Raw genomic sequence first — 16,659 nt, forward strand, 5'->3', positions numbered from 1 at the left:
CTGCAGGCCCAGTGAAAGGAGCATGGTCACAATTCTCCTGCCAGGACTGGTTGAGGCTCTGGACAAACTCTTGGAAGAAGGCGTGGGACTGGTTGAAAATGGAGAACCCCAGGATGTTGACTCGGTCGTCCAGCAGGGTGTCCAGGCGCTGGAGGGAAAACTCCTGCAGCAGCCCAAAACAGAAAATGGGATTAGAGGAGAAAAGAGGCACTGAAAGCTGCAGAGCCACTCAGTGCCCTTGAAGGGAGTGGGAGCTGTGAGACCCTGGGTGTGAAACCCATGCAGCTGTTGGAAGGGAGAGCCTGGGTTTCAACCAGGATTGAATTCAGGGCGCTGCTCACCTCAGGTTTTTAATGAAGATATCACCCAAGTCCAGTGCTTTATGGGCCAAATTCCACAAAAAAAAACCCCAAAACCCTCCAAAGAGGGCATCACTCACCTGCTGAGTGAAGCCATCACCACATCCAATTTGGTGATGCCAAGTTCCAACTGTTAAATTAAATCAGTTCTTTCCCACAGGGGGAGGAACCCAATTCTGCCTAATCCTAAAAACCCCCAGCCCTGCCCTGCTCCTTTCTGCTGCCAGGAGGAGATGCCACCCTAATGCCCTAGGGAGGGTTGGAGGGTGCCTCGACTGCAAGTTTTGGAGCTGGGAGCCTCCCCTTGCATTTCTGCAAGTGCTAGGAAATATAAAAACAACTACATTTAAAAAAAAAGTATAATTTTTTTATAACTACATTTAAAAAATTATATTAAAAATATATATTTAAAATACATTAAAATATAAAAAATATATTAAAAATACATTTAACTACATTTAAAAAAAATTAGAGTGGAGGGCTCGGTTTTGCTCCTCACATCCACGGAAGCAGCTACACAACAAAGCCTGGGGAAAAGTCCAGCCCTCCTTGTCCTATTAGCAGGGAATAATGGCACTTTCCTCACTAATTTCTCTTCTGCTAATTGCTGAAGTAGAGTGAGAAGGTGGGAGCGACACTTCCAGCAACTGCTGGATGCCCATCACGGATCCAGCTGGCCCTGGGCTCCCTGAGGGATGAAATTCCAGCAAGTTGAGCCATTTTTTTATCTTTGCTGGGCACGCAGGAGCAATTCCTGTAAATCTCCCAAACATGGGGCTTACAAAACCGCTCCAGCCCAGCCAGGTCCCATGGGAATGCCACCAAAGGCAGGATGAAGCACATTTTGGACACGTTTGTGTTGGGTAATGTGAAATTGCCTGTGAGCTATCGATTTGTGTGAATGATATTCTCGCCCTGCCTTGCTGACAGGTGATCCATTCACCCAGGGCATCCTGTCAGCCCCAGCAAGCAGGGCAGATGGTGATGGATCCTAAACCCCTCTCAAATCCTCTCTCCCCGCAGCCAGAGCCTCCAGGCAAATCGTGCAGGGCACCAGGCAAACAGCTGCCCCCACTGCCCTCTTGGCTTCGGCATATCCAGGAGGGAAATGAGATGTTTTGTCACAAAATCCAAGGTTTCATCTCGTGCCAGGGCAGCTGAAATTCATGTGTTTATTTAATTATTTATTGTGCCTTTTGTCCCCTGGAAACGCTTCCAAGCTTTTGAAGCTGAGGGTTTTGTTATGCTCAGATCTTTAAATAAGCAATTAATGGGTGAGGGGATGGTCTCAGTTCATGTGGGGAAACTGAGGCAGGGATGAGATTCACCCCAGCCAGGCACAGCCTCGGGGCTGAGCCCACAGGCCCCGCTGCCCTGAGTGGTCAGGACCAGCCCCCTGAAGGGATCCTTTCCCACTTTCCCTGGGTAAATTCCCTGCCCCGAGGCAGCTGCCAGGACTCTGTGCCTGCAAACAGCCACAGCCAGGCCCCCACAGGCTCCCCCAGAGCCAATAATCTGCTCTGGTTAAACACTGCCAGCAGCTTTGCCTGCCTCCCATCACCACTGGGCAAGCTTTGGTCTTTTCCCACAGCCAACCCTCTCCAAATCCATCTTTTTCCTGCTGCAGAAAACCCCATTCCTGTGGCTGTCCCGTCCATAAAGCATCACCTCTGTGACACACAGGGGTGGCACGGCCTGGACCCTGCTCCTTGTCCCTTCCCTCTGCTCCAGCTCCCATTTTTGGCCATGAAATGCCTTTCCAGCAGAGGAGCAGGGAGCAAATGAGCCATGAGCTGCCTATGCAATGAGATGGAGATAAACCACCCGAGGGGGACACACTTCATTTGCAGTGGGATAAGAGAGATTTGGTAAGGTCAGGCTTTGCTGCAGAGGGCAAAGGGGTGAGAGCATCCCCTTACTCCCAGAGCTGCCAGCTCAGCTTCTGGCCCTATTTGTTGAGGGTTTTTTCTTTTCCTCCTTTTTACACTCATTCACCATGCTTGACATTTCCAAACCCACGTTTTGCAAACAAAACCTGGATTGCTATTCCAGACCTGCACCTCTCAGCTGATTTCCCATCCGTCCTGTCCTGCCCTCCTCCTGCAAGAGGCAAACACAGGCAGGACAAGGGTGGGAAACCCCTGATCTCAGGGATGTTTTCAGGTGGGAAGCCAAGGATTTCTCCCCGAGATGTAGTGAAAGATATTCCTACACAAAACACTTTCCCAGCTGCCTTTTTCTCCTCCTGGAGTTACTCTCCCTCATCCTGGCTGGAAGGATAGAAGATTGCCAATGCAATAAGAACAAAGAGCCATTAGGAAAATAACTCTGCCATCCTGTTTAGGAGGGGACTCCAAGCCTCCTCCACCTGTGCAAACACAGCTTTATAACCACAGGCTTTCAGAAAATGCCATCAAAATGATGGGTGCAAACAGCAGCTCCCTCATTTCCTCTCATTCTGTTTTTTTTTATCCCTCTCCCTACATTGGAGGAATTGCAGGAATTGCCCAAAACTTGGCTCTTCAATCTCAGTCCAACATGAGGCACAGAGACCACCAGGAATCGTGCCAAGGTGAATTTCAGGGACACAAATCCTGCCTGCCTCAATTCCTCCCCCTCTTTCCACTCTGTTTTTGACAACACCCACCACATGTCAATATTCTGTTTCAAGAGAACTCGGCAAAAAAATTAGACCCGGAGGATCTGCAGCCAAAATTAATGAACTTTTTTACAGAAATAAAAAATCCCCAGGCCTTGCTCCGATCACAGCTAATTCAGCAGCAGGCACCAGCAGGCAATTACAGTGTGGATTTTCTGACTGCTACTACAGGGCTGCAACCATGAAATGTGTGCTGTTAAATAACAACACTTAGCAATTCCGTGGCATTCTGTATTTTCCCGAGTGCTAGGCACACAATTAGCTAATTGAATTCCACGGGGTTCCCTGGGAGACGGTGCTGGAGGAGTTATTAGAGGATGAAGTCACTGCCTGGCTTTCTGCAGCTCTCCACCTGCACTCTTCACTTTCCAGCAGCACAAAAATCCCCTGGAATGACCCCAGCACTGGGAGGAGCTGGTTAATAAAAGCCACAGAGGTGAGCTCTGTGATCCTAAAGCCATAAAATGGGATTTTCCAGTTATGAGCAGATCTGCAGGACACACTCCCCTTCTTTAGGGACCCAAAGCCATCAGGAGCCGGTGATGCCCTCTGCAAGTCTGGCTCTGCAGGTCTGGATGGAGAATCAGCCTGATCCCAACCAGGATTCTGCACCCACAAATCCTCTCCCACCTCACCTGGCTCAGGGAGTTTGGGAGGGAATTGTCCCTCCTGCCCTGCCTGTCATTCTGGGACAGCCCAGCAGGGACATGAATTTGGGAGGGCATTGTCCCTCCTGCCCTGTCACTGAATTTGGAAGGGAATTATCCCTCCTGCCTTGCTCCTGCCCCTGAGTTTGGGAATTGTCCCTTCTGCCCTTCCCATGTCACTGAATTTGGGAGGGAATTGTCCCTCCTGTCCTGCCCGTGTCACTAAATTTGGGAGGGAATTGTCCCTCATCTCCTGCCCCTGAATTTGTGAGGGAATTGTCCCTCCTGCCCTGCCCGTGTCACTGAATTTGCGAGGGAATTGTCCCTTCTGCCTTGCTCCTGCCCCTGAGTTTGGCAATTGTCCCTCCTGCCCTGCCCCTGTCACCCTGGGACAGCATGTGAAGAGCCAGCCCAGCAGGAAATTGTCCCTGTCACGCAGCTGCCTGGCAAAAAAAAAAAAAATAAAATAATGTATTTTAAAGCATGTAGGCACCTGTGCTGCCCTGCCATGCTGGGATGTCCCTCCTGAGAGTGGTTCCTGGTAATTTTTCCCCCTGCAGCAGCCACTGTGCTGCTGAGCACTGCAGCAGCTCCTGAGCTCCTTCCAGCATCGATTTTGCTGGCGATCCTGTTCTGCAGCCGTGTGTGTGTGCAGGACCTCGATCCTTATCTCATTTTTAATAACCCAGAGTGCCTGGGCAGTGGGGAGGCAGTGAGCAGTGTCTGCATGCTGGGGACAAGCCCAAAGAGGGAATCCTTCACTGCCAGGGACACCCAGGCCCTGTCTGCACAAAACTGCACCCAGTGAATTGCCCTGCCTGACTTGAGGCACTGGGAAACCTCCTTTACACCTTCCCCCTTAGAGTAATAATTTTAATTGTTTCAATTATTCCCATCTAATTGCCAAATATTTTGAAATTTAAACCCAAGGCTCTGGAAGGAGCAGGGTTTGCTCAATTCAGTTGCACCAACAGCAAGATGCCCACTCCATCCCTCTTGTACACACACAGTTTGATCTTCCTCTCCTAATCACTGCAAGGACTTGATTGGATTTTTGGATCTGCTGATCAACAGCCTCCAAAACACCCTCCAGCAGGAGAAACTCACTGCTGGAAACTCAGCACTGACCTCACTCCCCTCCAGCCCCCTGGCAGCACCAAAAGCTGATTTACCCCTGATTTACACCAGAACCAGGACACTCTGTGCTGTCCCTGCTCTTTTTTCGTGTGGGATGGGAAAGGAGAACACGGGGCCAAGGCTTCCATTTCTCTATTAAACCCTGACTCTGGCAAAACCTCCTTGTTCAGAGAGGTTGGTGCCCAGGAAAGCTCTCCAAAGCCAGAGTGCAATTTCCATCCTGAGATTTCTTGGCAGCTTTTGTGTAAGAGCCAAGCCTGCAGCGCCAGCTCAGCACAGCTCTGGTGACATCACCTGTGTGTGTCATTATTCACCATTTTGGGGTTAAAAAATATCCCATTATTCACCATTTTGGGGTTAAAAAATATCCCATTATTCACCATTTTGGGGTTAAAAAATATCCCATTATTCACCATTTTGGGGTTAAAAAAATATCCCATTATTCACCATTTTAGGGTTAATAAAATATCCCATTATTCACCATTTTAGGGCTAAAAAAATCCCATTATTCACCATTTTAGAGTTAATAAAATATCCCATTATTCACCATTTTAGGGTTAAAAAAAATCCCATTATTCACCATTTTAGGGTTTAAAAAATCCCATTATTCACCATTTTGGGGTTAAAAAAATCCCATTATTCACCATTTTAGGGTCAATAAAATATCCCGTTATTCACCATTTTGGGGTTAATAAAATATCCCATTATTCACCATTTTAGAGTTAATAAAATATCCCATTATTCACCATTTTAGGGTTAAAAAAATATCCCATTATTCACCATTTTAGGGTTAATAAAATATCCCATTATTCACCATTTTAGGGTTAATAAAATATCCCATTATTCACCATTATAGGGTTAAAAAAAATCCCATTATTCACCATTTTGGGGTTAATAAAATATCCCAGAGCAGGTTCTTTGGGCAAACAGAACTCCAGGGAGCCTCTCCCAGGTCATGGAAGGCAGAACTAAAAAAACTTCACAGAAAAGCAGATTGACCCTGCAATGGTCATTTCCTCATCCCCCAGCCCCAGTGACCAAATTTCCCCCAAAAAATCACCAAACTTCCTCAGTCAGAGGTGGAGAAAATTCCTGCCTTGTCCTCTCTGGATCCTGCTGCCCTCAGAGCTGTAAATCATCCCAAAGCTCTGCTCAGAACACATTTATTTGTTTCCTCAAGTGGACAATATTATGTTAAGTGCTTTCCATGGTTTTCCTGGAAGGCTCCATTTATTTATAAACTATGGATGGAGTCAATACGTTTCTAATGGGCCGCATGTAAAAATCAATTCCTCTAGGAGGGAAAAAAAAAGTGGAAAAAAATCATCACAGCACCAATTTGAGCAGGTAAGTGGATGAGCCAGAGCAGAACATTTTTATTAAGTAGGTAGGAGAGGATCTACTCAAGATCTACTCAAGGCAATGCTGGTTGGCCATTCAGGTGGGGAAGGAGAAACTGTGACCTCAAGTGAGCTCAGGGGCAATTTAGGGGAGTAAATTTATATCTGTAATTGGATTTCTTTTCCAAAAAAATGGACTGATGTGCCTTACAGGTCTTGAACCTCCTCATGCAAGGCCAGCTGTTAAATTTTGGAGGCTGTTCTTCAAACAAGAGCACTTTTAGGAAAATACACTGCTCAAACCTCAACTTCTCTGCAGGGAGATTTGCAGGGAGACAAATGCACAGAGAGGTCAAGTGCTAAATGTTGGGACCTGAGAAAAGACAGCTCTTGGAAAAAAAAGGGGTGGGAAGTAGGGAAAAAGAGAAGGAAAGAGATTTGCCCTCCTTCCCACCTCTTTTTTCCCAGAGTTTCCAGGGGGCTGGGGTGTATCTGAGAGAATTTACCCAAACATTGGGAATCAAGCACAGGGATCTGGTCAGAAAGTAACAAAACTGAGGCAGCAAAAGGCAGGGAGGCACAGCCACTGCTCTGTCTAAACCCTCCTTCCCTCAATGCTAACTAGAACGAGGAGAAAGTGCCTTGGCAGCCTTGCAAAAACCTGATTTGTTTGCCCTGCTAGCACATGCCACTGAAAATATGATCCATAAATCCCAGCAATGATCAGGGCTCTCCAGAACACTTCACAGCAGCTGCTGGGAACCAGGAGGGCTGGGCTGGGAGGGGAATCTGTCCCAGGGCATTGAGGGATTCTGCCTTCCTCACCTGGGCAAGGCACAGGGAGGTCAAACACCGCGGCCTGCTCTGGAGCTCACGGCCAAAAATAAGATTATTTCACCACAAAAAGGCAATTTCACAAAGCCTATGCCCCGGTCAAAGCCTCATCTGTAGCTCCCTTGTCCCTCTGCTCGATTTGACATCATCCCTTCCTTCCCAGGGATGTCACCCTGCTGACAAGCTACAGCACGAACGTGTGACACTCTCTGGGGGATTTGGACACCAATTTCCCCTCCAGCTCCAGCTCCAGGCTGACAATTCAGCTCAAAAACCTCATCCTGTGCGAAGACCTCTTTATAAATCACCAAACAAAGACGAGAAAGCGGGAAACAAGACAAAAACCCCAAAGCTCAACTGATTTATCTGGTCTGTGGGAGTTGAACACGGCAGCTGTTTTATCAGCAGCAACACCTGCACACAATTTTGTCAGGGAACAAAACTGCACCCAGTGAATTGCCCTGCCTGACTTGAGGCACTGGGAAACCTCCTTTACACCTTCCCCCTTGGAGTAATAATTTTAATTGTTTCAATTATTCCCATCTAATTGTCAAATATTTTGAAATTTAAACCCAGCCTGAGGTCTGGATATTATTAAAAAAAAAAAAAAGGCAACAAACCAAACAGAGAGAGAAGAAAAAAAAAAAAAAGACAAAACCCAATAGCTCCACAGAATTAACAAGCTAAAAGAATTAATTGTAGCGTGGGGTTTTGAAGGCATCCAACATCCCCTCCTACTCTGTGCTGCTGATTTCAGGGATTTCCAGTGCTGGAAGGAACATTTTCTTCAATGCACAGCAGTCTGCTTTCAATGGTCTATTTGTGCATTATTATTGTTATTATTATTATTATTGTTATTATTATTGTTATTATTCTGCACATCATTGCCCCCCTCACATGGCCGTGAGCTCTGTGGAGACCCTGCCAGGCAGAAGGGAAGGGATGATGAACAGCCCTGAGATTATCCCAGCACCTTTTCTGGGAACTCCATCCCTCCCCAAAAGTCCCTGAGCCAGGGAACCATCACCACAAGGAGATGCCAGGGAGAAAATGGGATTTTTTTGCCAGGGGATGGAGGCCAGGAGTGCCCCAAACGCAGGATGTGGGGAAGACAAATGCACCAGACCTGAGAGTTCCATGAGGACTCCTGGAAAATTTGCCAGGCTGCTGCTGCTGACAGGAACAGGCCCCTGGAGCTGGCTGAAGGAGGCTGATAATGAATTTGCACGCAGGAGAGGAGCCTGTGGATATTTTTACACCAGCTCCCATGGAAATGTGCTGGGGGCTGAGGGCTCCTCCTCATCTGCCCCAGGGATCTGCTGGGAGGGCCCTGGTGCAGGCACCAGGCTGGGACAGAGGGGGCATCACCCCCAAAATCCCCTCCTGCACCCCAGCACACACAGAATCCCCTCCCCTCTCACTCACAGAGAGCAGAGCTGTCAGCTGGGATGTGCTTATTTAATAAAATTAATGCTGAAAGACAGAAACAGAGCTCCCCTCTAGAGCTGCAGGGCAGGTGTTTAATTCAGCATTTTATCCTATTTTCTCCTCTTTTTTTTTCTTTTTTTCCATCTCCAAGCAGCTCAGTGCTCTACAGGCTCTCTGTTCCCTTTCCTGATGGGTTCTCTCTCCATTTAAGCCATTTTTTTCTGGCTCCCCTTGACAGTAGTTCCCTCTGATTTTATCTTTTCTATTAGGCAGTGATTGCAGAACCTCAGAGGGTTCATTAGGAGCTTGATAATCCCTCCAGATTTATGAGCCTAAATTGCTCACTCCCATCTCCAATCCCCATTTAAATATTACTAATTTCCTTAAACATCTCTTCCATCTGCCCAGGTTTTGTCTGATGTCACCTTCCCCATAATGATCCCTGCCAAAAATCCCGTCAGTTCTGCTACGGGCTGGGCTTTTGAACAAAGTGGTAAAATAACCTGGATAAACAGATTAATACCCTGAGAGAGTGAATGGCAACAAAACTCATTTCTTTCCTCACCTGCCATTGCTGCATTCCACGAGATGAATGGGTTTGAAAGGCAAATTTCACCTCCAGCAAATGCTTAATCACACCCGTGCTCAGGACTGGGGTGGGGGTGGAGGTGGGAGCTTCATTTTTAGAGCAGCATCCTTGAGATGCTGCTCAGACAACAGAAACAACTCTAAAAAAGAAGAATTTTTTTGCAGAATGTGCTGGTGATGTGAGGTGGAAATCCCTCACTGTGTGCCCAGCCCTGCTCTGTGGGACTGGGAATGGGCTGGGGAGGGCAAGAGGGGCAGGAAGAGCTGTGGGAGCACTGGAGATGCTCCTGGGAGTGGGAATGGTGGGGATGGCACTGTCCCTCTGCCAGCACTGTGACACTGTGACCTGGGGCACTGAGCACAGCCCCAAGGCTCCCTCCCTGTGCCTGTGCTGCCCATACCCAGGGCATGAACAGAATCAGTGAAATTTGCCTGGCTGGACTGACCCCTGGACTGGACACTGAGCAGGAACCCAGCCAGGAGCCTCATGGGCTTCTCTGTTCCCTGCATTTCTCCCTCTGCCACCTCCCTCCCCTTCTCCTTTCTCCACTCTGTGCCCCAGCTGCTCCCAACCCCTCCATTTCCCTCCTTCCCCTTTTCCCTTCTCCACTCTGTGCCCCAACTGCTCCCAACCCCTCCATTTCCCTCTTTTCCCTGATCCTTTCTCCATTCTGTGCCCCATTTGCTCCCAATCCATCCCTTTCCCTCCTTCCCTTTATTCCTTATCCACTCTGTGCCTCCATTTCCCTCCTTCCCCTTCCCCTTTCTCCACTCTGTGCCCCAACTGCTCCCAACCCCTCAATTTTCCTCCCTCCCCTGCTCCTCATCCTCTCCAGCTCCCTGCCCACACGTTTGGCTCCGTCCCTTCCCGTCTGTCTCCCACCCAAACACAAAGTGTGATTCAGCTCTCTCAGCTTCCCTGCCAGAAATATTAATAGAAATTAGAGAATAGGAGAATCATTAGGGCTGGGAGGCAGCTCCACTTCACCCCATCCAGGTTTCCATCAGCCCCACAGGAGCACTCACAGCTGGGTTCCTCCTCCCTCCATGGAGGAGAAGTTCCTCTGATGTTTATTTTGGATTTACGCTGAGGGGTTTAAGCACACCATGATCCCATTAATGTCATTTGTGGCCATAAAGCCAAACCATTCCCTGCTCTCAACATTTATGGGATCATCCCTTCCTTTGTCTCAGGGCTGTGATGCCTTCCTGGTGCTCATCCCTGGCCTTTTCCAACACAGGGAATGGGATAAGGGACGGGGTGACAACATCAGCATAACCCCAAAAAATCAGGAAAATCAGGACAACCAGGAAAACCAGGACAATCAGGATCCACCCATCTGCTGGAGCTTCCCAAAGACCTGCACATGTCATTGCCCCACCTCCTGTCACAATGTCCACTATTCCAAGCTACAATGCTACAAATAGATGAAAAATATATATACAAAAACTAAAAAAAAAAAAAAAAAAAAAAAAAAAAAAAAAAAAAAAAAAAAAAAAATCCTGAGGCATCATTCCTGCAAAGCTGGGAAGGTCTTGAGGAGGTAGAAAACGATTGGTGCAACATCCAAAGGCAGGAATTGTGGACATTGTGACAGGAGTTGGGTCAATAACATGTGCAGGTCTTTGGGAACAATCATTTTCCACCTCCTCAAGACCTTCCAGCTTTGCAGGAATGATGCCTGAAGATTTTTTTTTTTGTTGTTTTTTTAAAATATATTTTTCATCTATTTGTAGCATCGTGGCTTTTAAATATGCAATTGTGGAGTTTCTAGTGATTTTCCTGCCCTTTCTCACATGTTAGAACAATAAGCCAACCCTTCCTAACACATTCTTGAGATTCTGGTTAGTCTGATTTTAACACCAGGAATTTCTAACGAGGACATCTTGTTTTGAACCAGAATTTAAGAGATGTAACAAGACACAGAACAACTCCAAGGGGCAGACCCAAGGGCTGGTTGCTGGGGCAACTGGTCTCTTGTTGGATGTACCTGTTAGATGAACTAATTAATTAACCTGATAAAAACTGTAGAAATTCAATACCATGTGTGCACAGAAAGCTTTTGTTACAGAACTGCTTTTGGAAACATTTTTTTTATATTATTTGGAAAGATTTTGCCTTTTGATTCCAGCAGCAGGTGACATCCCTGCCTCCCTCCCCAGCACATGAGGCTCTGCCCAAGGATCCCATAGGTCAGGGGGATCAGCTCCCATTAAAATGACTCCACACTCAGGCAGGAAAAAGCTGGGAAAAGCTCCTTACCAGATTAGTGAAGATATAGGTGTAATAGGCAGATGCCATCCCCAGTTCAGCTGCCTGTGAAGGAGAGGAAAAAAGAGATTAAACCAGAGCCTGACAATCTCCAATCTCCACTCCTGCAAGGCAGAGCCAGGGCCACATTTTGCTTTTTGAGGCTTATCTCTCCTTGCAGGAAGGGAGGGTGGGGCACAGCAGCACGGCTGGATCCAGGAAATGAAAGCCTGGGGAAGGAATTTTGCAGCAGGACTGAGCTCAGCTGGGGTCTCCAGCCCACAGAGCCCTGACAAAGCAGCTGCACAGAGGGAAATGACCCAGCTCCAGGCCCTGGGAGCATCCCTGCTCTCTCCATGGCATTCTGAGATGGAATTCAGGGATTCCTGCATCCATCCAAGGTTAACTCTAAGGAAATTGCCTGTGGAAAGCAGAAGTTTCTAAACTCCCAGCAGAAAAGCTTTTTTACAGACCCCAATGGTCCTCAATGGTTTGGAAAGGTGAGGTGGGTCCTGCAGCCCCAGTCCTGAGAGCTCCAGAACCCCTTGGGATGAGGAATTCCATGATGTTTTAAGAGGAAAATAAGGATTTCTGCTTATTTTCTGTGTGGATGCTGCTTTGCTCCTGTTTTGGGACATAACAAGGGAAAAGAGCAGCTGAGAGCTCCAGGCTTGTCCCTTCCACCACAAACACCATGATGGAGAGAGAGAGGCAGGAAAAGCTCCTGGGAGTTGCAGGAAAAGGACAATCAAGCCACTGGTGGTTTTCCAGTTTTATCAGTCAGATTTGGGCTCAAATCCCACAAATTAATGAGCATGGATGAGACCCAGTAACTCAGCCTGCTCTCCAGAATTGAGACAGGGCTGTGCTGGCCACAGAAATAGAAGAAAACAGGGCAGAACTGTCCAGGGATGCAGAGAGAAGGACACAGAATGTTCCACGGGGATGATCTGTTCTAGAGATCACAGAGCAGATAACTGAAGGCCTTTCCCAAAATTCTCACTGCACAAGGAGCTGGTTGTGGGAACAGATGCTCAGGAAAGTGGGGCATTAATCTGCAGATGCTCCTGGAAGCCTCTGTTCCACTGCCAAGCACAGCTGCTCTCAAATCAAGCTTCCAGACCCTGGCAAAGAGGTTTTCCCAGCAGTCCAGACCACACAGAGGAATGGGAGGCAAGGAGGGAAGGACCAAAGCACCTCACTCCTGCTGTGAGCCCCTTTTATCCCTCCCAGAAGCTGGGACAACACAAAGTGAGGGAAGGAAAGACAGAAAGAGGCAGCTGGGGCTGCACCTCTCCTTTTTCCTGTCTTTTAGCTGTTGCTGTGCAAACCTGAGGCCACCAGCACTGTGCCCAGCCCCTTGACTGCACATTGTCACCCTGTCCCTCACCCAGGTGACACAGCAGACTCAGAGAAGCCAAGGAGTCCCCTGAACCCAGAGGAGCCCCCTCCTCATTTTTCACCCCCTCCACAGCAAACCCTGGCACCGATTCCCCCTGCTCATCCCTTCCTGGGGACAGTGACAAGGCCAGCTCTCCCTGTGGCCCACTCTGAGCTCAGAGGTTTGGTTCCAAGGGTAGAAAATCAAGGTGGGCAGCAAAGCAGTGCCTGTGCCATCCATTCAGCCAGCCCTGGCAGTTGGGAGTGGGGAATCTGGGAGCCATCCATGTGTCCCCTGCCCATCTGTGGAGGGTGAGGGATGAGAAACTGGGGATTCCTCTCACTGCTCTGCTGGGACCCAGCAAACCCACAGAGCGTTTTCCCTGCTCTGGGATAGGACATGGCTTCACCTGATGCTCAGCACCACCATCCCTGGCTCCCAGTAAAACACCTCCCAGCCTGCCAAGGTGCAAGTTGTCAGACCAGGAGCTGTTTGTTTATTACCCTTCATTCCTCAGGTCCTCCAGCTGGAAGAACTGGGTTTGACTGGGAAATGCTGGCGATTTCTGACGTTTCTCAAGGGTGGCAGAAGGAGGCTGGAGCTGGGCAGGGAGGTGTGGGTGCCTGGAGAGAGCTGCTGGGAGCCTGTGGGAAGTCACTATAGCAACAGAGGAGGGGGACAGCCCTCAGCAGCCAGGCAGCAACAGGGGAAAAAGGGGAAAACACACACACAAAAAAAAACCCTGAGAAGATAACCCCAAAAAATCCCCCAAATTGTCTATTTAGAAATTAGAACTGCATGTTGTGGGATAAAAATCTTTTGGGGGGAGAGAGGACTGATAAAAACATCCCTGGATGTCACCAGGGGTAAATCTGGCACTGGCAAGGCCTTTGGATGACACATTCTGTGACAGAACAGCCAGGACAGTGTGGAAAGCCAGGGGGATCCCAGAGCTTGGATCCTGCCTCCCTTCAGGAATGTGCTTCTTGTTCCCTCCAGGATGTGGGAAACTCTGCTCCATCTGGAGCCACTGCTCAGTTTTGAAGCAGGCTATCAAAACAAGCACTAGAAACTGCAGCCAGAGACCATTTAAAAATAAACAGGATTAAAATAAAATCTCGGTTAATAAGACAATAAAAAGAAAAGGAAGGAAAAAGTTAGACACCTAATGGGAGGGGAAAAAGGAGGCACAAGAGTCATTTCAGAGAGCTGAACAGTCCTTCACAGCTCTTGGATGGTAACACCACTTGTGGAGAGCAAACACATCCCCTCAGAGCAATTCAACCACCACTTGCACAGATCCAGCCCTGGAAATCCCATCAATGGCAATTCCCCTCTGGGCAGAGCCAATTCCCAGCACTGCTGTGGGAATTTTCACATTTCAATTGATGCTTAAATTTTAGCTTTCATATTTTTCAGGTTCTGTGCTGCCTAGGTGAGCAGTTCTGAGCTTCACATCAGGGGATGGTGAGCTCTGGGCACAGAGCAGGGAGACAAAACAATTCCTGCTCCAGCTGGGCACCAAGGACAAATGATCCAAATCTCAGCCCAAGAGCACAAACACCATGGGCTGGAGAGAGAAAAACAAGGATGGGACTGCAGGGGCTAAAGCTGGAATGGGACAATGAACTGCAAGATGCAAATGGAGCAGAACTGATCCAAGGGAGAGACCCCGGGAGCGCTCGTGCATTTTGGGACCATTTTGGTTCATCTTGGGTGCATTTTGGGACCATTTTGGTTCGTCTTGGGTTCATTTTGGGACCATCTTGGGTTCACCTTGGGTTCATTTTGGGACCATTTTGGGTTCACCTTGGGTTCATTTTGGGACTATCTTGGTTCATCTTGGGTGCAGCCCTGGCTGGGCTCTTGTGCTGCCCAAGGTGGATCCTTTGAGACCTTTAATGAATCCCTGCTTTATTCATTAGCTCTGTCCAGCTCTGTTCTAGGCCAGCCTTACAAGGAACCACAAAATCCCACAGGAGCTGGCTGGGGGGAGCAGCAGCACCACGAGGGACAGGGGAGGGACACTCACTATCAATACAAGATTACCCCAACGTGGGAATAATGTGCTCTGACTCTAAATGACTTCAGAAGGCTGAACCATTGCTTTGTTAAGCTATACTATATTATATTAGGGTTCTATATGATATACAGTTCTCTTAGAACTACAGTAGAACCATATCATACTAAAAAGATATTAAAGAAAAATCCAACAGCCACAACACAGCTTTGACTGTGTATTAATTGGTCCATCAATATCAACAACCATCAGAAGAGTCCAATTAACAAATCACTCTCAGTAAACAATCTCCATAACAATTCCACATGTGCCAAACACCAGGAGCAGCAAGTAGAGCTAAGAATTTTTTTCTCTTTACCTCTGAGCTTTCTCACTGCCTTCCCCAGGAGAAATCCTTGGGCACGCTGCTCCCTGTGCATCTCACCTTCTGCAGGATGGTGTGGGACATGGAGGCAGTGGCATGGATGATGATGGTGGCTTTGACTGTGTATTAATTGGTTAATCAATATCAACAACCATCACCAGAGTCCAATTAACAAATCACTCTCAGTAAACAATCTCCATAACACATTCCACATGTGCCAAACACCAGGAGCAGCAAGTAGAGCTAAGAATTGTTTCCTTTTTGTCTCTGAGCTTTCTCACTGCCTTCCCCAGGAGAAATCCTTGGGCACGCTGTGCCTGCTGCTCGCTGTGCATCTCACCTTCTGCAGGATGGTGTGGGACATGGAGGCAGTGGCATGGACAATGATGGTGGCTTTGATTAATTGGTTAATCAATATCAACAACCATCACCAGAGTCCAATTAACAAATCTGTTTGGGTAAACAGTCTCCATAACACATTCCACACGTGCCAGACAACATGAGCAGCAAGCGAGATAAGAATTGTTTTCTCTTTATCTCTGAGCTTTCTTACTCAGAGAAATCCTTGGGCACGCTGTGCCTGCTGCTCCCTGTGCATCTCACCTTCTGCAGGATGGTGTGGGACATGGAGGCGTTGGCATGGACGATGATGGTGGCTGTCTTGTCGTCCCTGATCTCCTTCAGGAGCGGGGTGGGGTCCCGGCTGTCGTCCAGCATCCGCACCGACAGCGTGTCCTTGGAGATGAGGAACTGCCGCAGCAGCTTCTCCAGGTTTAAAAGGCCTTGGGAGGAAAGAGAGAAAAAGGACAGAGCCCTGTGAGTTTGAGCCTTGGTTCTCCCATGGGACACGGTGATGATCCATGGCAGGATGCGTTCCTGAAGTTCTGGGTCTGGGCACTGCAAAGGAGAGGATTCAGTGCTTGGTCCAGCAGGGAATGAAAAATGATGGAGTTATTATTTTTCCAGTTATTCCAGCTGCTCCCCAGAAAAAGAGAGTGTAAGAAAAGGATTTGGGGCTCAGTTCTGGGTCCAGCAGGGAATGAAAATTAATGGAGTTACTCCAAATGTTCCCCAGAAACAGGGAGAGGAAAGAAAAGGATTTGGGGCTCAATTACGGGTCCAACAGGGAATGAGAAATAATAGAGTTATTCCAGCTGTTCCCCAGAAAAAGGGAGAGGAAAGGAAAGGATTTGGGGCTCAATTCTGGATCCAGCAGGGAATGAGAAATAATAAAACTATTTCAGCTGCTCCTCAGAAAAAAAAAAAAAAAAAAAGTGGAAAGGATTTAGGAGTCATTGTTTGGTCCAGCAGGGAAGGAGAAGTGGTGGAGCTGCTCCAGCTCTTCTCCAGGAAAATAAAGTGTCCCCAGACTCCTTCAATACAAGGTCCAGACAAGGTCTCCATTATCTCCCTGCATTTGGGATTGTTCTGCTTACTGGAGGATTATTCCTCCCCCTCAGCCTTTGCATTTCCAGCTCCCAGATTAAGTGGCCAGGAAGGTGCAGCTTTTTTGGAGCTCTTGGAGCACTCTGATGGGTAGCTGCTCTCTTCCAAGGGGGTGAGAAGCTCTGCTGAGAGTTGGAGGTCACTGCAAAAATACAACATTAAAAAATCGTGACAAAAATAAGGATGGGCTCCTTCCAACACAGCT

The 16,659-nt window shown here is 48.0% G+C and overlaps 1 protein-coding gene across 1 annotated transcript in view; it reads right to left on the reverse strand.

Moving 5' to 3' along the window:
• Positions 1–16,659, reverse strand: part of GRIK4 (glutamate ionotropic receptor kainate type subunit 4) — a 211,256-nt gene that overhangs the window by 49,790 nt on the left and 144,807 nt on the right. The window contains exons 6-8 of the mRNA XM_071449796.1: positions 15,612–15,790; positions 11,256–11,309; positions 2–163 (exon numbers count right to left, since the gene is read on the reverse strand). Of these exons, the coding sequence (XP_071305897.1) occupies positions 2–163; positions 11,256–11,309; positions 15,612–15,790 (395 nt within the window). The remainder of the gene's footprint in view (position 1; positions 164–11,255; positions 11,310–15,611; positions 15,791–16,659) is intronic.

Source organism: Agelaius tricolor, unplaced genomic scaffold (assembly GCF_023055355.1).
Source record: "Agelaius tricolor isolate 1412-34295 unplaced genomic scaffold, bAgeTri1.0.p SCAF_29, whole genome shotgun sequence".
Lineage (NCBI taxonomy): Eukaryota > Metazoa > Chordata > Aves > Passeriformes > Icteridae > Agelaius > Agelaius tricolor.